This window comes from Piliocolobus tephrosceles, chromosome 14 (assembly GCF_002776525.5).
Source record: "Piliocolobus tephrosceles isolate RC106 chromosome 14, ASM277652v3, whole genome shotgun sequence".
Lineage (NCBI taxonomy): Eukaryota > Metazoa > Chordata > Mammalia > Primates > Cercopithecidae > Piliocolobus > Piliocolobus tephrosceles.
Genome location: NC_045447.1, coordinates 19,733,840 through 19,761,603, shown reverse-complemented (window position 1 = coordinate 19,761,603; position 27,764 = coordinate 19,733,840). Strand labels below are relative to the sequence as shown.

Sequence of the window (27,764 nt, the reverse complement as noted above, 5' to 3'; positions counted from 1 at the left end):
CATCAGTGTGAAAGCCCTCTGCAGACTTTAAAGTAACCTATACATAAGGTATTTATCTTGGTGATAGTTTACTTTTTAAGATTAGGAACGTCCCTAAGCCACATGGGGTAAATTTATTTCCTAATTATACCAGAAATGGAGCACCTTCCTGCTGTTATTTCTGCAGCTGCTGGTTAGCAGTCTTGCCACCTCTCAGCAGAGGTGGTACCTGCAAGGAGACAAAGCCATTAGCATCTGCTTAAGCAGAAGGTGTTAGAAACTCAACTCAATGAAGACTTACTGAAAGATGACGATCTCTACTGACAACAAGGGAATATGACAGCCTGTTGTATCACACCAAATAATCTGGGTCATTGCTTCTTAATCTGGTATAAACCACTTTCTTTTCCAAAGCTGTGTTTTGAGGAGCCCAGTCTCTTGAAAAACCTCAAAAAGAAAGATTCTATGGCCAAATAAATTTGAAAAATATGCCAACTTGACCTCTTCTTTATTTAGCTTTTTTTTTTTTTTGAGACAGGGTCTTGCTCTGTTGCCCAGGCTGGAGTGCAGTGGCGCGATCTCAGCTCACTGCAAGCTCCGCCTCCGGGTTCATACCATTCTCCTACCTCAGCCTCCCGAGTAGCTGGGACTACAGGCGCCCGTCACCGCGCCTGGCTAATTTTTTGTCTTTTTATAGAGACAGGGTTTCACCGCGTTAGCCAGGATGGTTTCGATCTCTTGACCTTGTGATCCGCCTGCCTCGGCCTCCCAGAGTGCTGGGATTACAGGCGTGAGCCACCGCGCCCGGCCTTAGTTAGCATTTTTAAAAATTCAACATTTTCTAAACTTATTCAAACACAGATACGACTTCCATATTTTCCTCCTTTTCAAAGTCCTGTAAGATTCACTTAGGGGAACTCATTTTTGCTTAGTTTCTACGAAGTGCATAGAAAGAGGTGAGATCATATTTAAGGCAGTGAAGAGATACTTAATCCAAGTCTGGTATGGTGCTTAGCCCAGTGGCATCAGTATCACCCAGGACTTAGGACCCACCTCAGTTCTACCGAATCAAAAACCCTGGACACAAGGCCCAGGAATGCATGTTCAGAAAGTACTCTGGGTGACTGTGATGCCAATTCCAGTTTGGAAAGCACTGTTTTGATCCACAGATCATGTCAGCACAGAAAAGAAATACTGAATCCTCTTACACCCAAAAGAGAGATCCCATTGATTCTCTGGTTCATCTTTCTAATAGCTATCAGAGAACATTCACTAAACCACAGCATCCCTTCTATTATTTTTCCCACTGGCTTCACATCACCTTAATGATAAGATACAAACTCTACTACTAGGTATTCAATCCCTCCATAATTTCCCAACATAAAGGTCTAACCGTATTCAATAACAATAAGGACAATTTCCCTAAGTGCTAATATTTGTTGACCACTTACTACATGCTAGGAATAGTGAATATGTATCTTGGGTGATCCTCTCAATAACCCTGTGGAGGAGATATTATCCTCGTTTTACAGATGAGGACACTCAGGGCCAGAGGACACTGAGCACATTGCTTGCCAAGATTTAACCTCAGTCCTCTGGTTCCAAAGCCCAGGTACTTAATCCTGACTTATATCCTGTTTCTGGTTTCTGATTTGACATTTCTGGATAAAATTAATCCCACACTCTCTTCTTCATAGGTACGCATTGTTTTCTTTAATGGAAAATCATTCTTTTCACTGCAAGTACAAAGCATAATCATCCCTCAGCTCCCGTGTGAAATGTCCCCTCACTTCAGTGCAGCAAAGGCTATGTTGTGATGTTCTAGGCAATTTACCCATCACTGAGGAAACATTGGTTAGCAAGGAAAACAAGTTATCTGCCTTCACCAAATTTGTGGTCAAGTAGGGGAAGTCTGGGCTTAAACACTGCATTGCAAATACGGCCAGTGCTAGAAAAAATGAAACAGAAGATGTAGTAAAGGCATTTAATAGGATGGTGCAACTTGGTCCACTGAGTCAGACCAAATATTCCTAAGAAATCAGGGATGAATCTGAAAATTAAAGGATGAATAAAGTAATCCAGACAGAGGAAAGTATTTTTTTCCAGTCTCCCCAGCAGGAATGAATTTCTCTCACACTCCTCTTCTCCTGCAGCATTTCCCTTGGCTACTCAAACTCTCTGTCTATAATATGGGAAGCAGAGTAGAACCTTTTTGATAGGGCTGTCGTAAGGATTACACACATTAATATATGTAAGGCATCGACAACTGTATCTGGTACGTAATAAATGTTCCATGTGTGTTAGCTATTATTACCATCATGTTTTTCTTACTGTAATAGGTGATCTTGAGCAAGTTGTTCCACTAAGAGTGGCAAGTTACTAGGAATCAGAGCTTCTCTGTCAAGTGGGACAAGCTCTCCTATTTGACCTCCATGAAGTAACTTTGGGAAAATGGCTCTTCCTCCCATCAGATAGATGCGGTGTGTGAAGCTGATGGCGCACTGAACACTTTTATCTGGTCGGTTACACTTCCACATGCTTCTATTTCCACCAAGTAACAAGCACACAACCTGAAAGTCAGTTTCATTTATTCCCAAACCTGTTTATGCTTGTTGTAGTTGCTATTATTATATCTTATAATATAGCTAAAAACTTATAAAATAACTAAATTAAAACTAAAATAAATCAATGAAATGTGAATTGCTTTTTTCTGTGGAAACTAATTTGAATTCAGTGGGAAATTCTATAAAGATGAGTTATTGACAAAAATGACCATCAATTTACATAAAGGTAAAATAACAAAAAATCCACAAATGTTTAAGCTGTTTTTTAAGAGTCTAAGCTGTTGCTCCACTTTGAATAGACCGAAATTTGAAATGTTATGCAATTATGGTATGGTTTATGCAGGAACACTGGTAGAATGTTAAATAAAATATACCACCACCCTCAAACAAGATTTTGGTTTTACTTCAAGATGCTGACCAAGAAATGTGCATTTATATGTTTTAAGTTAAAACAAAATGGTTCATATATGTATAGCATGTATACATTTTAGGATTTTCTAGTTTAACTTCACTTTTTCAATTAACCAACAAACTATTGGTCTCCAATTCTGTCCAATAAAGAGCCTCATGCTTTGCCATTTTACTGTGTGCTAACCCTGGCATCTGTGTTCTATTATTGGCTTTCCAAGGCTGGCTACTATTTTTCTCTCCATCATGCTATATAGAAAATTGAAGTCTGAATGCCTTAATACTATGCCAAGTACTATCAATAGTAAATGATAGTCACACACTTTGGTTTGTCAGACTAGAGAGTCTGATGTCCTAAGGTTCTTAAGTTCTTTTGTTTCTCTTGATTACATTTTGTTTGTTAGGCTCATGCTTTATTTTATGCAACAGAAACATCCGCTTCTTGGAAATAGAAAGTGTTGTCATCATATATCTAGGGTCTACTATTGCTGTGCTCTTGAAAATATTATTATTATTATTATTATTATTATTATTATTATTATTATTTTGAGACAGAATCTTGCTCTATTGCCCAGACTTGAGTGCCGTAGTGTGATCTTGGCTCACTACAACCTCTGCCTCCCAAGCTCAAGCAATTCTCATGCCTCAGCCTCCCGAGTAGCTGGGATTACAGGTGTGCACCACCATGCCGGGCTAATTTTTGTGTTGTTTAGTAGAGACGGGGCTTCTCCGTGTTGGCTAGACTGGTCTTGAACTCCTGGCCTCAAGTGATCTACTAGCGTCAGCCTCCAAAACTGCTGGGATTATAGGCATGAGCCACCATGCCCAGCCTTGAATATATTAATATTATATCTGTATATTTCTTTACAAATATGAAGAATTTTTACATATATCATATAAATTGAGTAGGACATCAACTCCGTGGGGTAGCTATTCTTATTATCCTAACCATACAGATGGGGAAACAGAGGGCTCAGGTTTGGAGACTTTTGGAGGTCACACATCTAATAAATGACAGAGCCAGGACTGTCAGTCTAATAAACTGAAACTGACTTGAGTTCAATAAAATATAAGAAGCCATATCCCTCTGACCCACAGCAGGAGTCTATGGAGATGAAATCCAGAGGCAAGTAAGTACAGGGTTCACAGAGAAGAATCAAAATCAGTGTGAATATTGAGGGTCGTCAGAATAGAGATAACGATTATCTTGGTAGCCAGAGTCTTTCTATAGACACCAATTAAACACTGTATGGAGAAGGAAATATGTTAAAAGCTGACATGGGTTCAGAAGCTACAGCCCCAGCATCTGAGCCTGAAGTTGATGCCCCCAAGAGATTTTCATCTCAACAATGGATAATTACATTGTGCTTGGCTAAGGCTCGGACTGCTGGGTCAAGGCCACGTGAATTTGAGAAGCAAAAATAAATCAAAGACCAAGAATCATCAGAAAATGCTAATAGTTCTACTGTCTGCCCTCAAGTTAAGCTTCCATGGATCTTATTTGCCTCACAATACTCTAATCTTTAAAAATAACCAGGTGATAGCCAGATGTAAGGAAGAAATATCAAATCACACTGACCTTAAGCACCTACTTGATGCTAGGAGTTTTACTTCATTTCATTGAATTGAATAGTATCTGTTTTTCCAAAGTAATAGACATAACAAGCAATAACTTTAGGATTTGGATTCAGGACAGTTGAAGACAATCACCATTTGCAGTTTTGATTTTACCACAATGGACTGTCAGTCTACTGGCCTGAATTTTAGTTATGATCTGTTCCCAAATTCCCTGAGTGATCCTGGAAAACTCACTTACCTCCCTTTGATCTTAGTTTCTTCATTTGTGAATGAGGAAGATAATCTAAATGTATTCAACATATGTAGAAAGTACATACACTTTATATATGAACATGGAACTCAATTTGCAGAAGATTATGTCAACATGCCTTTGTGGCACATTCAGAGAAGCAAATAATCTATGTGTCCATTCATTGAACAAAGTTTTTTGATTGGCTACTGTGTGACAGGTCATGTGGTAGGAAGCTATAAGAACAAAGTTATGAAGAATATAGGAAAAGATATACGAGTGAGCTGATAGTCTCATGGGAGAGATAGGCATTAATAAATAGATTTAAAAAGGGAAAATGGGAGTCAGGTGCAGTGGCTCAGGTCTGTAATCCTAGCACTTTGAGAGGCCAAGAAGGGACTATCGCTTCAGTCCAGAAGTTTGAGACCAGCATGGGCAACATAAACTGAGGTTCCAGCTATATGAAAAATTAGACAAGCTAGCCAGGTATGGTGGTACACACCTGTAGTTCCAGATTCTTGGGAGGCTGAGGCTGAAGGATCACTTAAGCTCAGGAGTTTGAGACTACAGTGAGCTATGATCATACCACTGCACTTCGGCCTGAAGTGACAGGGCAAGACTCTGTCTCAAAAACAAAACCAAAAAAAAAAGAAAAAGAAAAGAAAAAAGATATGCTGGTAAACTGGATGGTAAACTGGAACTTGGGTTCAATTAGAATATTAGAATGATAAGGAAGTATATAAAATCAGTCCTGAAACAGACTTTCAATGCAGGGACCATGTTCTTGAGGAAGGAATCTTTGAACCTGAGATCTGAAGGGCAGGTAGAAGCTACCATAGTGAAGAACAAAAGAAAAAAAAGGAAGCACATTCAAGCACAAGGAACAGCCCGAGTGAAGCGTTTGAAATGAAGGGTTATGGGGAGGGGGTTGAATTAGGCATTTAGTTAACTCAAATAAAATTAGCAGAACTGTCCTGTCACTGAGAGAGTCAAGAAATGGTGTGGAACCCAGCCAAGGGGTAGGTGGGAACCAGATCATGGCCGATCTATTGGCCACCTCAGGATTTTGTTATTTCTCCTAAAAGCAGTAAGTAGTAACCAAAAAGTTTTAAACAGGGATGTGACAAGATTGAATTTGCTTCTTAAGTAATAATTCTGACTGCCATGGAACATAGATTGGAAAGTGACTAGAGTAGACTCTGGGAGACTTAGTTAAAATGCCATTGTAATTTCAGGCAAAAGAAGATTTTAGTTTGAACTATAAGCTACTCATTAAAATTGACTAATTAGCATCATCTGAAAGCAATGCTGCTCAAAGATTCAATTAATGACCTTCTCCGAATATTCTTGAATTGAACTATTACTCTCATTCTCTGTAAATGTTATGTCTCTTAGAGTTGGGAAGGACCTCAGAGATAACTGAGTCTTGTTTTTGTTTTAGCAAAAAGAAAGAAAGAAAGAAAGAAAAATCACCTTATGTTCTCGAATGAATTTTAATTCAGAATTTCCATAAAGAAAACCGCTAAAGAACTGCTCTAGTTTAAGGTGAGGTACAATTGTTCACTGCTCAACCTTCATTCCACCTCTGCAAGTCACGATTTCTCTACCCAGTGCTCTCCAGAGTATCAGTTATAGGTTTAGTCCAGCCCACACAGGGCAGAACAGGACTTGAACTCAGGTCTCTGGCTTCACGAAACAATGCATTTTCATACACCTAGAGGCTAGATAATGATGGTTGGAGGACGAAGGCACAGTTGCTTGTATCTTTAAATGCCTTCCAGTGGCTGACACAAGATTGGAAGATAAGGTGGTTAGTAAACATGTATGTAATTGCACAGGAACCGGCTAAATTCAGCGTTGCCCAAGATGACTTTGCGCTTCTTTTCCTCCTCCCTCCCTCCCTTTCTACCTTATTCCCCCTCTCTCTTCTTTTTTTTTCTTCCTTTTCTCTCCTGCATCCCTCCCTTCCTTCCTTCCTTCATCTCCCTTTTGCCATGACAGGCAATTTCCACCACTATGCAATGCAGTTTTTAGTCTTGGCAGGTCATTTAAATACCTTGGATCATCTTGCCTCGGGGATTGGTAGAATAGTAGAGGAGTAACAAGAAGGGATTCTGGTGGGCTTGAATCCTGTCTTCTACCTGCTATTTAATAATCAGCAAGTCATTTAACATTTCTATGCCTTAATTTCTCTATTCATAAAGTGGGATAAATTAGTGCTACCTCATAGGGTTGTTACAGTGATTAAATAAGATGAAAGCCATAAGACAGTGGCTGGTGCATGGTAAATGCTTTAGAAGTGTTAACTATTAAATGTTGCCATGAACCTGAACTCAGCCCCATTCCCATTCCCTTCCTGATGTGTTTCGCTTCAACTTCACCCCAATTGCATAGCCGCCTTTCTACAGCATTCAGAGTTCACAAATTTATACACTACCCCTGGTGAGCTCCATAGTGACCCTCTGAGGTAGGCAATCAGAAATTATTATACCCATTTTATAGGTGATAAAGCCAAGGCTTAAAAAGTCTCAGTGTCCAGTAATAGCTGAGACCAAACTTAAAGCCCATCTTTCCCTTTTTAACTGCACAGGGTAAGGATCTCCTGGTGGCAAGACAAGCCACAGGAATCTTACTGTGGATCCCTGCCTTTTCTTGATATGTCCAGCTGCAGTCTGACTCTAGGGCCAACTCTCCTGCAGGCTAACAGAAATCTATCACAGTATCCCCAGATCCTCAAACAGAACCTAATACATAATGATTACCCAATAAATATCTGGTCGGCCTGTTCTGGCCCGCATCAACAGGTGTGGTCTGGAATTCTCTGGCTGCTGTCCTCTCAACAAGCACCGGGACTTGGGGTGGGATGAATCTTACTTATGTTCATGCTTCCAAAGCCTGGCATACAGTAAGCTTTCAGGAAATATATGCTGAGTTGGACTGCACCGAACCCGGCCTCTTCTGGTTATCTACAGGGAATATGTCTTTCTGGGTTTCTGATTGGGCTTGAGAGTTAATTCAGGGCTCCATGTTGAGAGCCATTTCCTGCATCTCAGCACATTGGAGTCTATATATTTCAATGCTGGTCTACTACCCTCAACCTTGATCAGCAAACCCTGCCTTTGGCTTTACCACACGCTAAACCAGGGCGCCCAAAACCGAATACAGTCACCTATCTGCCACTGCACACTGCTTAGACAACATGGGTTCTTGCTGCTCTGCACAGTGATCTTGACCATCAAGTCCAACAGTAAAGTCAGCAAAATAAATCTCATCTGCTCCTTACCTGCCCAAGTGACCTTGGATAAATTAATCACATCTGCCTTATCAGTTCCCTAACCCATAAATGATCCAAGAGCATCTACTTCACAGAGATGGCATGAGTATTAGATAAAAAATATATGTCACCAAAGCTCAATTTCATTGGGTAACTAATTACTTAGTGCTAAGAAATTTATATGCCAAATACCAGTGCTTGGGGAAAAAAAAATAAGAACAATACCTAACATGTATTGAGTGCTATCCATGTGCTACTCAAGGTCCTAAGCAATTTATGTAGGTTAAAGCATTTAATCCTGAAAACAACCTTATGATGTGGGCACTATAATTAGCTCCATTTTACAGACAAGAAAATTGAGGCTCCAAGGTTTCAGTAACTTCCTCCAGACTTACAATGTAACCAGGTGACAAAGTTGGAATTTCAACCAAGGCAGTCTAACTCCAGAATCTTTACACATGGCCAACTCTATTGCTTGTTATAATAGCTGCTCAGTAAGTAGCTGTTATTGCTTCATTATTGCTGTTATTATTATTAATCTTATGTTCCCTACATCTGATACTCACCTCTAGCTCCAATTCTACTCCATTTCTATTGTACCTCATCTCCAAAATATATGTCCCCTGCCCCCATAATGAACAGCACCTCCCAATACTCACACCCTTGAAGTTAGGTTAAGCTTTTGGCCAACAGAATGTGGTGGAAATAATGCTCTCTGACTTCCAAGGCTAAATTGTGAATAAGTCTTACAGCTTCCATTTGATCTCAGAACACTCCCTCTCTGAGCCCAGCTGCCATGCTGCAAGAAGTCCAGTCCCCATGGGGAGGCTCTCTGTGGGTACTCCAGCGACAGCCCCAGCTGAGCCCCCAGCTGACAGTCAGCATCAACTGGCTCTGAGAGTGTGTCATTGTGGAGATGCAGCCCAGTCAAGCCCCCAGATGACAAGAACCCCAGCCAACTAGAGATACCCTCAGCTGTACCAAGTCAACATACAGATTCATAGTAGATAATAACATAGTGTTGTTTTGAGCCACGAAATTTTGGGGTGAATTGTTTTACAACAATTGATAGCCAAAATATCCCTTTTGTCTTCCAGCCAATATTAAGTTTCTAGCAAGTACTGAAGCCAAGTTTTAATTAGCTATAATTGACCTCTCACTAAATCTAAATCTTAACATTTCTTTGAAGTAACAATAAATTAACATTTATTGACCTTGTGTACATTATTAACCTTTCTGTGCCTCAGTTCCTTTATCTGTAAAATAGGAATGGTAAGTGAGGAGGAAATGAGTTAATCTCATATAAGATGCTAAAGAACAGTGCCTGACCTTTAGAATACATATACTAAGTGACAGCTCCTTCCCTTCTGTCTCTTACTCTCTCCCTTCCTCCCTTCCTTTTAACTGATTTAGGCACTTTACCAAGGCTATTTAAATTTTAAAATCTTAATCATCATACTTAACCTGAAGGCAAGCGTTATTATCCCCTTTCACAAATTAGGTGCAGGGCCGTACATAAAATTCTGTGTCTGGTAAGTGATGAAGCCAGGATTCGGACCAGTCCATGTGTGGCTAAGGCCTTGTTCCTTCTTTCCCTCTCCCACCTCACCTTAACAATGCCACCTGTTTGTGAGATAAGTAAACATCTCTGTGGCACCTGCTGCAGTAATGGCACCTGCTCAGCACACTCATCTTCCACAGACTTCAGCAAGCAGACACATTGAAACCGTGCAATCAGTTCATTTGCAAATACCAGCTTGCTCAGCTAGAGGTGGCCCAAGGTTCTCAGTGGTAGCACCTCTACCTGACACTGCTCTGTGCCACAGAGGTGTCCTGCAGTGTGAGAAATGCTCATTAAAGCCTCAGATTCAGACGTCAGGAAGCAGCCCACAGCCAGGCCAAGGAAGTTCATCTCTCCTGGGAAGGCTTCAGAGGAATTGGCCACAGAGCCTAGAGTCTGTGTGTTCCCACCCCTCGGTACCAAGCATTCAAAACTCCTCAAATTAATATAATTGAGTTACCCGCCAATGGTAGAATGCCAGACGTCCTCTCCAGGTGAGAAGAATATTATGATTAGGGCAGGTTTTCTCCTCCTTAGGAAGAGAGAGGGCAACACTGTGAGCTCTTTCTTTGAAGGACTCAGTGATGATAGAACATTTTCAGCTATCTACACCTGGCAACTGGCAAAAGGAGAGCAGAGACTTATTCAAAGATGCAGACACCTGCACTGAGCATGGTGAAGTGACTTGCCCAAGGACACACAGCTTACTAATGGTGGGATATAAATCCAGACTCCTTGACTTTCCCCAGTATTACTCCTATTACCCAGCTTTGTCCCTCCTTTTTCCCTTGTAATGCCTGTCCAGCTATCCTCCTTCTAAAATCCTCTCGAGTCTTCCCTGAACTTAGCATATCTGATGATGCTTGGTGCTCTGGAGATTTCACTCACCTTTAATAAATATGCCTGCCCAATGTCTTTGGACCTTTGGATCTTATTCTCATAATGGTGAAACGTTGCCCTCCTCAACCAGATTTGCATCGAGCTTCATTGCTCCTTGGGATGCACAGCTTCTTCACTTAAGATCTGATCAAAAGCTACCTCCTATAATATTCTGGGCTGAATTACATACCCCTCCAAACTTATATGTTAAAGTCCTAGCCCCCAGGACCTCAAACTGTGACTGTGTTTGGAGACAGGGTCTTTAAAGTAGTAATTAAGTTAACATGAGGCCATTTAGGTCAGTTCTAATCCAATATGACTGTATCCTCTTAAGAGAGGTGGCATGGTGGCTCATACCTACATTCCTAGCACTTTGGGAGGCCGAGGTGGGTGGATCACCTGAGGCCAAGAGTTTGAGGCCAGCCTGGCCCATATGGCAAAACTCCATCTCTACTAAAAATACAAAAATTAGCTGGGTGTGGGGGTGCACGGCTGTAATCCCAGCTACTCGGAAGGGGAGGCTGAGCAGGAGAATCGCTTGAACCTGGGAGGTGGAGGTTGCAGTGAGCCAAGATCGCTACACTGCACTCCAGCCTGGGTGAAAAAGCGAGACTTCATCTCAAAAAAAAAAAGAGAGAGAGAGGATATTAGGACACAGATGCACACATGGAAACACAGGGAGAAAAACACAACCATCCACAAGCCAGAAAAAGGGGCCTCAGAAGAAACCAAGCCTGCTGACACCTTGATCTTGGACTTCTGGCCTCCAGAACTATGAGAAATAAATTTCTATAGTTTAAGCAACTGAGTCCATGGTACTTAGTTATGGCAACTGTCATAAACTAATACATATGGGGTCTGATTGACAAAAGAACCCTTCCCCACTCCTGCTCTACAAGACATCTTCCACAGCACTGTTCCCTGTGTGCATTTCTGAATTTCCCACAGTGCTCAATGCGGGTCTCATGGCAGATGTGCGATGGATCTAAAAGGAAGCTTCTTCAGAGACTTGTTCGTGGTAGCAGCCTGAGCATCTGTTGTGCTTGACAAGAAAGCAAGTTTGTGACCTTTTCTAATCCCTGCTTCAGCAGCACTGCAACAAGAAACTAGCAAAAGAAATTCTATTTGATCTGCAAAATAATATAATTATCACAAGCTAGATGCAAAGCAGTGGGCTCAAATTTGGAGGGAATGGGGAAAACAGTGATGAGCGTGAATGTCTGTACAAGGAGGAGGTTTCATGAGGCGGGAAAGAGACAGAAATATGCTGACCAAGGAAAGGATTTTAGATGAGTAGGAATCTAGAATAAGAAACCTTCTATATTGGCTAGTACAGTCCAGAAAGACTTCATGGAGGGAACAGCAGCATTAGCTCTGACTCAAGAAAAACAAGAGAAGAAAGGGTGCGCCCCATCGGTGTAATTAGGTGGATGAACTGCTGTAGAAGACGGCCATTGTTGTTAAATGTTGAGTGCTAGTAGAACAGGCTGGCTAGGAGGATAAGATTTTGATTTATAGATTTATTTAGGTTAGTTCAAAAATCATCGTGGTTTTTGCCATTACTTAAAAGTAATGATAAAACTTAAAAAATAATGGCAAAAACCACGATGACTTTCGCATCAACCTAAAATAAGTGGCATCTTGTCTCTCTTACATCAGAATTGCTAAAGCCTGAGCACCAGTAAGTTTTGAAGTCAGATATTTCTTCGTTGTGAGAACTCTCTGTGCACGAATACCCCTAACCCCTATTATGATAATCAAAATTGTCTTGAGATATTTTCAAATGTCCCCTGGGGAAAACGTCCCCCCCCCCCCCCCAGTGAGAACCACTGATTTACATTGTAGCTTTGGACAAATTACTTGACCTCTCTGTTTCCATTTCCGGATTTGTACAACAGGGTAACAATCATATATATAAATATGTGACTGACACAGAATATGCTAGGTGAATGTGAATGGACTTACTCTTTTAAGAGTGGATCTTTTTTCTTAGAACTAAATTGAAGGTAAAACCCCCAAATATGCAACAAATAAGAGCAGAGCTGCTCTGTCTGAAGCAGGGTGGAGAGAGAGCCCCAACCTACCCTTTTTGCTGTCCTGTGATGCCCTTTTAGAAACCCTGGAGGCCCCTCTACAGTAGGAACTACCAGCTGTAGATCAGAAATGCTCTGGAAGAATAGAGTCTGCAAAACCTGGATTCAAATCCTGGCTCCTTCCTTGTGTGTCCCTAAGCGAGTAATAAACCCTAATTCTGTGGAGGCATGGGCCCTGTCTTGTCAATTTCTGTATTCGCCACCATCTAGCAGAATACCCGGTATATCCAGGACAGGCCTGGGGCTAGGGGGGAAAGCAAGGTAGCCGGGCACCGAAGGTGACACTCTCTCAGGTGAGGACCCTGCACCCAGTGACCCTGCAAGTGAGTGTCTCCTGACATTTTGTTCTACAGGTACCTTATTTGTGTCGCTCACTCCAGGCTCTGCTCAAAGGACGTCATAAATAAGGTTGTGAATGATTAATTAGTTAATCCAGTTTCTTCACCATTAAGACGGGGATACTAAAATTGGCTTTGCTCAGTAATTTTAAAATTAAAAAGAAAATATATTTTAAACAGGACAACGCCATATAGCTATCAGGGCTAGTGGTAATTCCCCTTCTCAGTCAGGTGAATCAGACAGAACACAGATGCTGAAAATTTATGGTACATTCAAGAAACAATGTGGAATCTGAAACAACGTGGAGCCAGTGGGTGAGGACCCAGAGGCGATCCAGAAAATTGTTGGTCTGGACCATGCAGGGTCCTGCTTGCCACCCCGCAAATGCACCATCTGCATTGCATTTCACTCTGCAGCAAGATAATGTAGCTCATGCCAGGTAGGTGCCTGCAGAGGTGGAGGTGGTGGTAGCACTTACCTCTCCCTAGGCAGCTGGTGGTTGGGATTGTGGCGACAGCGTACACTGAGGCCGAAAAGCTTGCGGGCAGTGCGTTGGATCTTTTGTCTCTGTGCCTCCGTGGCACTCTGCAGGAGCTTGTAGCGGTTCTGCAGGTCCCAGTCATTGCCCCAGTGCTGATGGATGCTCCCGATGGTCAGGAAGTGGTTGCTGGGGAGGCGCTTCATAAATGATTTAAACTCATCTAATGAGAGACAAAGGCCGAGAGAGAAGGGCTAAGCATGATAGCACCCATCTAAAGTTGCCTCGAATGCTTAGTCTCACTTTCCAATAAACCAGTCCTACAAACATAATTTTTTTTTCCTGAGGGCCATAGAACATTGCATTAGTCTGTCCTGCCCCTACTAGAAAGGGCAAAAGCTACTATGCTATCTTATGAAGGGAATCTGCATACTGCATTCTTGTTTAAGACAGGGCTTCCCAAACTTCTGGCATCGGAATATCAACCTTATAGTAATGTTCGCATATTATTACATTTACTTAACATGTTATTTGAATCAAGTCATTGTTTTTTACTTAAAACTCAAAAACAAGGCTGGGTGCAGTGGCTCACACCTGTAATCCAAGGACTTTGGGAGGCCGAGGCGGGTGGATAACAGGTCAGGAGTTCTAGACCAGCCTGGCCAACATGGCGAAACCGTTTCTACTAAAAATATAAAAATTAGCCAGGGGTGGTGGCAGGTGCCTGTAATCCCAGCTACTTGGGAGGCTAAGGCAGGAGAATCGCTTGAAAGCGGGAGGCAGATGTGCAGTGAGCTGAGATTGCACCACTGCACTCCAGTCTGGGCAACAGAGCGAGACTCTGTCTCAAAAAAAAAAAAAAAAAAAAAAAAAAAAATCGAAAACAAAATGTTTATCGAATTCTTCAAAGAAAATTACTATTGCATGCCTTCAGAAGATGGTAGCTGTAAAAATAAATATGATGAAGACAATGTTAATAAATTCTAGTCAGACACTGTTGCCTGCTAAATGATCAAACTTCCATGCCTGCTCTCATGTTGAAACGCAGGAAATCAGCAAGTGTTAGAGAGGTGTTAAAGGCATGCTAGCACCAAACTGAAACCTTCTCTTTGATGTAATCTGCAGGTTTGACAGAGAACTTAAATGGACCAACTTCCCCACCCGGTGATCCAGTGTTGTTGGAAGTTGTATATGTTCCCCATCTAGCATCATCTCACATTTCAAAAAACTCCAGCTGAAGAGATGGTGACAAACTCTTGGGTCTCGCGGGTAAACGTTTCTGCCTCAGTTTGTGATGCTGAGTTTCAGAATGTCAACTTAGTACATCCATAGAAATTATCTAGCTCAGCTTTCTTGTTCTACGAATAGGAAAACCGAAGCCCAAAATGGGAAGATGATTTTTTAAAGGTAACGTGGCTGATACATGACAGGATCCAGGCCTGTGTCCTGAGTTTTTGTTTTCCAATCTAATAATCCAATCCGCTGTAATTCTAATCCCTATCACCACCCCATCCCTGGGAAATTAAAAATATCAAGGGGTTGATGATTTTGTAGGAAAAAAGGCCAATGGTTGGATTTATATAAATATTATAAGTCTTCAGCCTAACACTTTCATTTCATGTTATAAAACCTCCAAGGACATTTTAGGTACACTATGCATTTATGCTTTCATTTTATTTTTAAAAATGCTTACATAGCTCTTGACAGGCACCAGGCACAGTGCTAATCACCTAACATATATAACCACATTTTATAGCAAACCTATGAGGCAGGTATTTTAGCGCCCCCATTTTAAAGAAACTAGGGCACAGAGAAGTTAGCGAACCTGCCCAAGGTCAAATGGCCAGTAGATAGGAGAATTAAGACTTGAGTCTCACTCCAAATCCTGTGTTCTTACTTAGTATACTATATTTTCTCTTGACATATAAAAAAGGCAATCCCGAGGCTCAGTACATTGGGAGAAAATAGTAAATAAAAGGTGATTAAAAAAAAATAGAAGTCTCTGACTCCTACAAAAACCTCAGGCACTTCATTACAGACAGCCAGGCAAGAGCTGGAGTCACATCTTGAGTGCTGAACAGCTGTGGGAACCTTATTCTCTCAGCTTCCCCATATGCTAACAGGAATAATAGTATCTAATCAAATTCTGAGAATGACATAGTGGCATAGGACTGCATCTACCTAACTAGTTCCTAAGACACAAAAAATACTCAACTGATGGTAGCATGAGATTGACAGAGTGACACAAGACTCTGCACTGATTGACTCAGTGAGCTGGCTGAAGACAGGAGATAGGCCCTGATGACTCTGTTCTGTTTGGGACAGCTGGACTCTTCTCCCATGGAAAACATAAAGCTTATCTTGCAGAGGGCTCTGTGGATGCCAAAGGGGAACACAGGCCTTCCAATGAACCCAAATTTGGTTCTGATAAGAAAATAGATTTTTTTTTATTATACTTTAAGTTCTAGGGTACATGTGCATAACGTGCAGGTTTGTTACATATGTATACTTGTGCCATGTTGGTGTGCTGCACCCATCAACTCGTCAGCACCCATCAATTCATCATTTATATCAGGTATAACTCCCAATGCAATCCCTCCCCCCCGCCATGATAGGCCCCAGTGTGTGATGTTCCCCTTCCCGAGTCCAAGTGATCTCATTGTTCAGTTCCCACCTATGACTGAGAACATGCGGTGTTTGGTTTTCTGTTCTTGTGATAGTTTGCTAAGAATGATGGTTTCCAGATAGATTTAAGAGTTAAATACATTAACTTTCCTTTTTTTTCTTTTCTTTTTCTTTTCCTTTCCCCTCCTTCCCTCCCTCCCTCCCTCCCTCCCTCCTTCCCTCCTTCCCTCCTTCCTTCCTTCCTTCCTACCTCTGTCTCCCAGGTTCAAGCGATTCTCCTGCCTCAGCCTCCCGAGTAGCTGGGATTATAGGCATGTGCTGCCATGCCCGGCTAATTTTGTATTTTTAGTAGAGACAGGGTTTCACCATATTGGTCAGGCTGGTCTCGAACTCCTGACCTCCGTAATCCGCCCACCTTGGTCTCCCAAAGTGCTGGGATTACAGGAGTGAACTACTGCTCCCGGCCAACTTTCTTGAATAAAAGTAGAGGTACTCAACCAATCCCCCAGCAAGGAGATGTAGACTGCCATTTGTGTAGGAAACTAGGTCCTATTTGGCCACCCACACTCCACCTTTTACTTTGGGCTGGTCATTAATCTCTCCAAATCACCTGGGCTGAGTAGTGAAGGTTAAGGGCTAAAAATGGACCAAAGGAAAACTCATATGCACAAGACTCTGATGCACATATGGATGAGTGGATTTGTCTTAAAGGGTAAAACCATTTCAAATAGAGAAGCACAGGAAATCTAGAGGGAGTGTATGCCTTTTGGGGATAAAGTGTGACATAAATTATTTTCTTGGCCTGTTCAGCTTATTCAGCAGCATCTCAGTTTTCTGTGTTTCCTCACACACCCACTTAAAGTGGTTTCTTTTCTTTGGGAATAAGGATTGTATGCTAAAGAGTCTTAATCCTTGTGCATATAGCCTAAATTCCTTCTGTGTGTGTGTGTGTGTGTGTGTGTGTGTGTGTGTGTGTGTGTGTTTTAGTAATCAGTGAAATCTTTTTGAAAAAGCATTTTATCAAATGCTTCCTTTGTTTGGGGCCAAATAATCATCATAGTACATTGCCATCATGAACTTTTCGCTTTTATGGGCTCCCAGGATTTTCAGTGCACTAATGGGTGTCGTTATAAGGCATCCACAGCTCCATCTGAGTTGTACAGCACTGTAAGAGCAGGATTCCTGATGCGATCTGGGCTCCCAGATCTGGGTTAGGACTTAAAGTTCATGGAAACCAGTTATTTTCAAATGCTATTCCATAGAACTCTGCTTTTATCCGTGGTACACAGTGGCTCCTAGATAAGATTTTGCTTGATCAAATAATTTCTTGTCTAAAGACTTGAATACATTCAAATATTAAAAACACAAACATGTCTTCTCATTTATCAGATGAGGGCACCTCAGGCCTGGAGGACAAAGTAAAATTAAGTTACCAAAGCTGCTGTGAGCACTAGATTTGGAATCAGGAATTCCATTTCCAATCCTGCCATTTACTAACTGCACAACCCTAGGGAAAACACTGGGTCTTGAAGGAGGATTATAGAAGAGGTGTTCCCTTCTCTGTTATACAGAAACATTACCATTTCCTTTAAGGTGGTTATTATAACAGATTTAAGAAATATAATGTTGTTGTAAAGACAGTAATGCTCTATGCATGAGTCCATTTATTTAACAGGTACTTGAGCACATATTATATGTTAAGTACCTGCTTGGTATCTCTTCTTGGAAGTCTCAAGGATTCTCAAGCTTATCCTATAGAAAAGTGAGCACATGGTCTTCTTTCCAAATCTTTCAGGGTATTCTAGCTCATTGAAGGATATCAACATCTATCAAGTTGTCTAACATGCCTATGTAAAGGAGGTTTATGAATATCACCTCAATATCCCTTTTCTCTTCAACTTTGTAGACAATCTAACATCAAGCTCTGCCATTTTTTCCTTCTAAATATCTTGGCATATCTGCACATTTCCTGTTTTTACAACTTGTAACATCTCCTTAACCCACGTCATGGTCATCTCTCTCCTAGGCCCTTTGTGCCTCCCATTGGTCTACCTGCAATCACCTACTCATATCTGCACCATAGTCAGATACTTCCATTTCTGCTCTTTTTTAAGGTAGCCTTCCTTAACCACATTGACCCCCAACTCTACATCATTTGTTCACAGCAGTTCCTCCCTCTTTACAGATGTATCCTTGACATTACCTAATCACTGACATGGTTACATAATTAATGCCTGGCTTTCCAACAAAACTCAAACATCCATGAAGGCAGAGATCCTACTTTGGACTTCATCCACTTTAGGAGCTTGGGTGACTGTCTCTCTTCCCCTGAAACTCATTTTTCTGAACTATGAAAGGCAGAAAATAACAAGTTAGCAAAAAAGTGACTTTGAGCTTTGATAGTCTGCAGATTCTTTGGAAATCTATATCTATGTATATGCACATATATGTGTACACACATAGAGATATGTTTATCTATTTATAGAGATGGACAGAAGCGTGTGGGTGCGCACACACACATATACACACACACACAAATATCCACACACACATACGCAGCCCAAGGAATCAATACAACTACCCCTGACTCTTCCCTCTCCAGAGGCTTCCTATGCAGATTTATTCTTTCTGTCTTCTGGGTACAACAGAAACAATACATCATATGACCACAAACTGGATTATGCTATTCATTAATTTTATTCAGTGGAGATTTATTGAGTGCCTGCTCTGTGACAACTATTATACTTGCATCTGGACCCTCCAAAGTGAAAGAGTCAGGGTCACTGAACTTTCCTTTACAGCAGTCCTAATTCCAGTTAGATTAGCTCCCTTTCAGACTTGGCTCAAGGCCACTCATGCAGTGGCACTGAGTGAGACTCTCTACCTGAATTCTCCAGGTCCTTATAAGCTTCAGCCCAAGACTTGGCCATGTTGGCCAGCGTGTACTCCATGATCTGGATGTCCATGATGGGGCAGTTGCACTGTGGAAACTCTTCAGCACATTGGCATCGACACTGGCTGTTCTGGCACAGGTATTCCCCCTCCCCATTGCACATGATATAGCTCAAGGCTGACTGGACAAACTTCTCTTGCAGATACTGAGGAAAGATTATCTGAAGACCTGTGTGAGAATAGCAAGAAGGGAAAACAGAAAGGTTAAAAAAAGGTGTTTCATTAACAGTTTCCAAAGGTGATACAAAGGAATTTGAAGCTGCTACATTTCTCCCTCTGCATTGGAACCAATATATTTCTGGGCTAACCTAGATCCAGACAGGGCATTATCAGTGAGGCTTCCAGTTGCATCACTTTTACTTAAACTTCTCAGGTCATAGCTTTGGCTATCTCTGAAAGGCGCACTCTATTCTGTTATGGTAGGACTGAGGCTAGAGCCACATGTGGCATATACCATTTCCATTTGTGGAGAAAACTCCTATTGAAAATATAACATCATTATTTATTATTCTTTATTTCCTCAATTGCTTTCCTTAAGTATTTGTAAACCCTATTATGAAACACAAGTCTTGAGCTAGGCACTAGGCCTATAGAGATTTAAAAAAAGACACAATCTTTGCCCTTGGGGAGTTTACAATATAATCAGCAGGCATAGACATGGACACACATCATCATAACATAGCTTTATAGACCTATAGCAGAGACAACCATATGAAGCAACTGAACAGCAGAAGACTGAAAATAACATTGTTTAGATAGCAGGGAAATCTTCATAGAGGAGACAGAATTTGGGCTAGTTGAAAAGCAAGTAAGAGATCACTAGGTTAAAAGAAGAACAAGAATGACATTCTTAAAAGAGGAAAGGCATCATGTGTCTGAAAATTCCTAGTGAAGAAATGAACTTGGATGAATGGATGTGCTCATGCTGTAGAAAATAGCTATAGAGAGGGACAGAGGCCAGTGTGCAAAGGGCTTTATTATACACCAGGGAATTTGGATATTATTCTGTGGATCATAGGTGCACATTGGTAGTTTTGAAGGGTATGAGTAACAATAATTAGAGTGATATAATTTACTAGGACCACTGTAGCATAAAAACTAACACATCACTAAACACAAGCATCATTAGATAATTAATTTTCTTTTCTTTGCTCTAACAGTGAGGAAGCCATGGTCCACCAATAGGAAGTGACCAGCCCATGGCTATAGGATGAGCACTCTGGATTACATTTCATGATCTTCTCTTTATACTTGAATATTCAAAGTCTTAATACAGAGAGCCAACGATAGAGGAGGATTTATCTGGGCATGAGCACTACTCTGGTACCTATGAAAAATCACTATTGTCTGTGGTGCCCAGAGAAAAGGACAGATCTGGGCTAACTTAATTCATTAGGGCACTTTCGCTTAGGACATTTCTCTCCACCTCATTTGGAGCTACAGTTTTAGCTTCCAATATGAGGTAGTAGTTCTACTACTCATTGTGTAAAAGAGAACTGTATTCTTATTTGGATTATTTTTTTCTCATTTATGCTTCAGGGACTCTCCTTAATCCTACCCACCAGGGATTTGCTGAACAAGGTCAGCACTTCTTCCATTTTCTACTCACAGTTGTTTCTAGATTTTTATCTTTTTTCCATTTTCTTCAGGTTTTATATATACTTAAATAAGCCCCATCCTTTCAACCTGTCTTCACATGGCAGCTACAGGAGAATATTTTCAGAGGGACATTGTGGAAAAGAAGAAGATGATCCCTCCAGCATGCCTTATGGCAGGAAACCACACGCTGTAGTAAAAACCCGGGCATGGCTGCACTGGCTCCTCTACTTACTACCTAAGTCATTTAAAGCAAAATATTCAGCCTGTGTGTAAGGTTCCATTTAGTATCTACGTACAATGATTACTGAGAGGACTACATGAAAGGATGCCTGCAAATTATCTGGAAAAGCTCCTGGCACATAGCACGCAACCAATAAATGTTGTCTATTCTTATTTTTGATGTGATGACGATGACAATATTGATGATGATGCCACTCCTCTGATTAAAGTGGTTAAAGGTTTAACAGAACCTTCAGGATTAATAAAGGAAAAACAGGTGTGGGTGTATAATCAAAAGGCAGTCTTCACATATTTGCAGAGCTTTGATAAGCAGCAGCATTTACAATCCTGTGCCTGTTGAACCAGCATTGGTGACAGGGCTGTTGAGAAAGGTGTATATGTCAATATGCACGGAAGGGATTCTAGCAGATTAAGCTATACAGTTAACAACGGGCTGCTGTGAGACTGAGTGAGTGCCACATTGATGAGCAATGAGTCCATATGGGTTTCAGTGACTGTTTGGGAGGGCTACTGTACGAAGGCATAACATACATACCAAAACACACATGAGGTAAAACAAATCAAGCGATAAAGTCCCTTCTGAACTGAGTCTACGGTTCTTTCAGAGTGTGCATTATTGAGTCACTTTATCTATATCACCATATTCTCTTCTAGAGCCAAATTTATTTTTAGCTGATCCCAATCCCCCATAGGCAACTGGGTGTATGGATCGGGGTTAAGTTTCTGTTGCTTAAAGGAACTCTACAGACTATATTCTCAGTTCTATTTTTCTAGCTTGCTCATCATTTTCTTTCTTCCTTCTGTAGGGGATAAAATATTCTATTCTTGGTCCCAGCTCAAAAGGAATTTGGGGAGAGCATTTATAGAAAATTGCGTCAAATCATTTTTCCATTTGGCAAGGATACAAAAGGCAGTATTACCTACCCAATTTAATGCAACTGAAAACAGATGAAGTTTGGGGTTGGGGGTTTTCTGGGAGCAGCTAAAATACAAAACTGGCTGCTCTTTAAAAATGGAAACTCAGAACATACCGAGCTGTCGTGGAGGCAGAATCTCCTGGGCAATTTCGAAAGAGAATAATGAAGACATAGCAATTAAAAAGCACTTTTCTGCAAAATGTCATTACTGTTTAAAGTTACATAACCATTTCTACGGCAGCGGAGGTTCACACAGCAGTCACAGCCAGAGTCGTCTCCTGATGGCCTGTGTCCAACAAAGAGGCCCAGTGCTGACCTCCTACGTGGGCGCCTGAATCCTGCCTGCTTCAATGGGAGTCATAAATAATTTGGAGGGGGATTTGGCTTGTGAAACCACTGTTTGAAAGATATACAGCTGCCGGCTGGGGTAAAATATTCTGTCCCCACAGTTCCCAAAGACACAACACACATGCACACACACACACAGACACACACACACACACACACACTCTCACACAGAGAGAGAGAGAGAGAGAAAAGAAAACTGAGAAAATGAGAGAGAAAAGGGCTACTGTTATTGCCAAGCATATAAATTTTGCCTCAGAAAACCTCAGGCAATAGTTGAGAGTTTTATTTGAACATCAACTCACCCACACTGAACATATGGAATATTTTTCTCCCAATCTTTTTATATATTAAAAACACTTGTTATAATTTAAAATGGAATGTTTCACTGTTCTGCAGAGTGTGTGGGCATTGTATATGTGGGAACACCCAAGATGTCTCCCTTCTCTTTTCCTGATTTGTGCCCCATTCTTTTTCCTTTCAATTCACCTTCGACAGGTGCATCTCACAATATTTTTGTAGTTTGTATACAGTCTTTGTGTGCTGAGATATCATTTCTCTTTCTCTGTGTCACGTGATGGGATATCTCTATTTCCTTGCCTCCCTCCTTCCTCTTATCTCCTAATATTCTCTTCTGTACTCAGAACACATCAGAAAAACCCTGCCCTTTTTTCAGTACCTGCAATACATACATCAATATTGTTACTCCCATAATCTTTGCACTTGCCTTTCCCTGTGCACCAAACATTCTCTGCTCAGGTTTCTGCTTGATCCCTTGTCCTGTAATCCAGACTCTCCCAGACTCACATTAAAAGGCATCTTCAATTTTTTTTCATAGGATTAATTCCTGGCTGAAATTATCTTTTGAATTTGTTTTATTTTTAATATTTTTTCTATCATCCCCATTAGAGAGTAGGCTCTAGGGAAGAAGGGACCAAACTAAGCTCAAGCCCAGCATAGGCTCCAGGCACTCATTTGTTGATCAAAGAAACTTTTTTTTTTTTTGAGATGGAGTCTCACTCTGTCACCAGGCTGGAGTGCAGTGACGCAGTCTCGGCTCACTGCAACCTCCACCTTCCAGGTTCAAGCAATTCTCCTGCCTCAGCCTCCCCAGTAGGGTTTCAACATGTTGGCCAGGATGGTTTTGAGCTCTTGACCTTGTGATCCACCCACCTCGGCCTCCCAAAGTGTTGGGATTACAGGGATGAGTCACTGCACCCTGACAGTCAAAGGAACTTTGAACTTTAAACACTTCCTTCTCCAAGATGAAAAGAAAGGTGCCTCATGAGGCTTCTGGGGTGTTAGAATTTAAAAATCAGGTGACCTGGCCAAAGTCTCACAACTAAGGTAACAGAAACAGGACTCCAATCTAGGAATTCAACTTGAGTTCTGACACACTCGAGGATGACCTGGCTTACAACCCCTGTGGTGGCTCCAGCAGTGTGACCTCTGGCAATGTTTTATACCCCCTGGAACTCAGGGATTTTTTTTTTTTTTTTTTTCCTGTGAGGTTGAAATCCCAATCTCCTTGTATACTAATGAAGAGAAAAAAGGCATAAACTTAAGCCACAACCAGGCTGCCATGGACTGAATGTTTGTGCTCCCCATCCCCTGCATACACACATTCATATGCCAAAACCCTCACTTGCAATGCCATGGTATAAGGAGCTGAAAACTTTGGAAAGTCATTAGGTTTAGATGAGGTCATGTGGGTGGTGCCCTTGTGATGGGACTAGTGCCCTTATAAGAAGAGGAAGAGATGGGAGAAGAGACAGCTTGTAGCTGTCTACAAGCCAGGAAGCAGTCCCTCCCTCACCAGGCACCATATCTGCTGGTACTTGATCTTAGACTTCCCAGCATCCAGAACTGTGACAAATAATTTCCTTTTGTGTAAGCCACCCAGTTTGTGAAATTTTGTTACAGCAGTCTGAGCAGACCAAGACATTGTCATAATTAAGTGTTCAATAAATGTTAGGTTCCCCCCATTTAACCAGATATCAGATCACATTCATTACCTGGACCAAACTTGAACCCTTCTTGAAAAATCCTCCTTGAATAGCACCATTTGAGACAGTATAAAACATGCCAAGAATGCATTTTCTCATATCAGCATTAAAATAATTATTACTGGTCTTTGTTTTTAATTACTCCATCATTTTTCTTCTATGAATTTTCCTTCCTTCCTTCCTTCACTTTCTTCCATCCTTCCTTCTTCCCATTTATCTTTCCTTCCTTTCTTCCCATCTTTCTGCTTCCCTTCTTTCACACATATTCCTGAAGCCCTACTATATGCCAGGCAGCTGTGCTGTGGATACTAGGGTGAATGAGGCAACAACTCCCTCTTGTTGTAGGTCTTACTGTTTAGTGAGAGAAAATGACAGAGAGAGAGAGAGAGAGAGAGAGAAAGAGAGAGAGAGAGAGAGAGAGATGTAAACCAGCTGCTTGGGTGCAATGAAACCAGTATTCTACGAGAAGTACAAGTTTTTCAGGGAACACAGGGAAAGAACAACTAACTCAGCATGGAATGGATTAGGGGTGTTAAAAGCACTCTCCACTACTCTCCTAGGGGGTAGCATTTAAGCTGAGACCTAACGGACACACAGATGCTAGGGGATGAGGGATCCACAGAAAGAGTAGTCTAGACAGCGGGAAGAACACGGAAAAGGCCACGGGCATAGAACTCCTTCCAGCTGACAATCAACTTGGCCTTCACATTTCTTTCTGACTAAGGTTCGTCTTCTTTTGTTTGTTTGCTTACAAGTTCCCTAGAAAAGAAGAGAGAGTTCTTGCACACGAGGGGTCAAAATTCTGAAGGGAAGGATGACACAGAGCAGAAATCTGTGAGCTCCTTAGAGGAAATAGCATTTCTTATAGTACAAGAAAGATCTTTATTCATTACAAGAAGGGATTCTGAGACTCAGGAAAAAATGGGGCTCACTGTGTTGATGAGTTTCAACCACTGGGAGTACTCAAGTAACAGAAGAACTTTCAGGGGACCCTCAAGTTGGATTTCTGGAGAGCTTCAACAACATTGATGATATTGCTAGCACAGGCACTTGGTTCAACTGACGATGCTCTGTGAGGCTGGGGAAAGAAGAATATCTGGAAAAGACATCTGGAAAAGAAGATCCAATCAACAGAAGCTGAAGGTGAACCAAAGACACCTGAAGATTACAGCCCAATCTTCATCACTGACTTTGATTCTGCTCTTCTACTGACAGGAACTCAGCCTCTTTCTCCTTCTTTTAACAAGTAGTACATTAGGAATTGTTGGAGGAAATAAAGAAGAGGTTTAATGCATGCTTCCTACCTCCTAAGGAAACAGAGAGGTTACTCAGATATTCAAAACTAAAGCAATAAAAATTCAAGAGTGGGAAAGACAGTCCTTGATTGATGATTAAAACATTGAAAGTAGTATTGTGTCTGGCACATAGTAGGTTTTTATAAATGTATGTCAAATATTGAATAAGTCAGTGATCTATTATGAAGACGAAAGAAAATAGGCCTGGAAATAATGAATATGGAAGACTTTGTAATGGCTGTGGGATGTGGGTTGAATCTTGAAACATGAGCATGGTCTGAATAGATAAAGCAAGTCAACTCAGTATGCCATAGCAGAGGGCATAATTTGGGTCAATCTAAGTCTTTCTTATTCAAGGCAAAGACCATGCATTGTCATAGGTTGTTTTTGGTGAGCTTTATTTTTTTTATTCTATATCCTAATTATCTAATACAATGGTATTTTTAATGGATTTGCTCTTTTCTGACCTATTTCATTAGATATTAAATACACGATTTCTTACAGTGCCGAGGGAAGAAGGAAAAAAACACAGGCTCTATTTTAGTTGAATATAAATATTTTTCTCTCCTGTTCTTGTATCAGAATGTGCCCCCTGTAGATAACTCTAAGCTTTATAGGAGCCCCAGCTGTTGTCTTGTACCACTAAGTTCTGCTTGTCAAATTCTGTCCATTTCTGAAATGCACAAGGTGAGGAGAACAACAAGGACTGTACCTTTTGTAAAAAGTCAGCCTGATCCCCTTCCTTGTGAAAGCCCAGGGATTTCACACTGGCAGATAAAGGACTTTATGGCTCCAACAGCCATGTTGAACTCCAGTGTAATGAAGGCATGCAGGTCAATTACCCATCTGTTTGTGTTTCTATTGCTGTGAATTACAGTATCCATCGCTGACAGCTCATTGGAGTGGAATGAAAATAAGACAATAATTCACCGGGTGAAACTGTGCAGAAAGGGCGAAAAGGCTATGATCTCATTCAGAAGTTCAGCCCTGTCTCCGTGATGGGTCATTTATACTCTGGAAAATGAAGAAAGGCAGCTACCTGGGGGTTAGTGAGTTGGTTCCTGCTTCCTTGATATAAGAATTAGGAAATGCCCCCTCCTGGTTAGAGTAACCTTTTGTGTTTGTAAATAAAATCATCTGTTCTGCAGGATCTTAAGAAGATTTGGAATCCTTAGGTGAAAGACACAGGTATATGGAATTCAGCATGATAAAATCACCTTTTCAGCAATCAGATGTTTTAAAGGATGAAGCAGGTTGCTTTGGTAGCAGAGAACTCCCCAACACTGGAAGTGTGGAAGCAGAGTTTGAAAGGTGACATTGCAGAAACAAATCTTGGTTCCACCAAAGATTTAGATGGTAGGTGCTAGGGTGAGTTATCATTGACCCACATTCAATGCTCCTTCTTATAATGTCCCCTCTTCAAGATAACTACACATCCCCACTCTCCAAACTTAAATGGGTTCACATGACATGTTTTGGCCAATGAAATATGGATGTGAGTGATGTGTGTCTTTTCCAAACAAAGCTATAGAAAACAACATATGACCTCATCAATCTCTCTTTTCACAAGTCCAACGATGTTCCAGATAGGGGCCATCGGAGGAGCAGAATCACAGTAGAACTGTGACCACCATGTAGCATAAGGAATAAATAAGCATTCACTTTGGCAAACCACTGAGATTCAGGAATTGTTTGCTAGCACAACATAATCCAGCTTATATTAACAGATATAGGAGTTGACAAACTATGGTCAAATTGACCTGCAGTCTATTTTTATAAATAGATTTTACTGGAACACAGTCATGCAGATAAAAGAGTTGAGTAGTTGCTACAGAGAACATGTGGCCCGCAAAGCCTAAAATATTTATTACCTGGCTCCTAACAGAAAAAGTTTACCAACCCTTCTACTAGATGACCATAAAGATTTTTTCCAACCTGACTTTTCTATGATTCTGTTCTGTGCTGTTGTTCATTCATTTGTCAAGCAAAGATCAATAAGGCATCTGTCATGTGCAGACACTATTCTAGGTTCTAGAGAAAAGACAAGGAACTAGGAAAGGCAAGGACACAATCCTTGCTGTTATGTAACCTACCTTGCAGGGAGGGAGAGAAGACAACAAATAAATAAATGAAAATAGAAAAGGATTTACACTGATTAGAGGGGTTGGGCCAGGGGGACTTCTAAATGAGAATTTTTAACTTCAAAAAAAGATAATATAGTTTAATTTACGAAATCACCAAGGATAAGGAGGCCAGCATACTTTTTTTTTTCGATTTCATAAAATTTCAACATGAACATGTTCTTGAAACTTTAAGAAGAGGTTGGTTCAATTTAAATATAAGCTTCTTCATAGCAGTAATGATACAAACCAAATCTGATACCTGTAAGAGTCTGTGCTACCT

General features: G+C 41.1%; 1 protein-coding gene across 1 annotated transcript in view; it reads right to left on the bottom strand.

Moving 5' to 3' along the window:
- The window catches only part of BRINP1 (BMP/retinoic acid inducible neural specific 1), a 200,264-nt gene that overhangs the window by 22,798 nt on the left and 149,702 nt on the right, over positions 1-27,764 (bottom strand). The window contains exons 6-7 of the mRNA XM_023223755.2: positions 18,892-19,128; positions 13,383-13,605 (exon numbers count right to left, since the gene is read on the bottom strand). Coding sequence (XP_023079523.1) covers positions 13,383-13,605; positions 18,892-19,128 — 460 coding nt within the window. The remainder of the gene's footprint in view (positions 1-13,382; positions 13,606-18,891; positions 19,129-27,764) is intronic.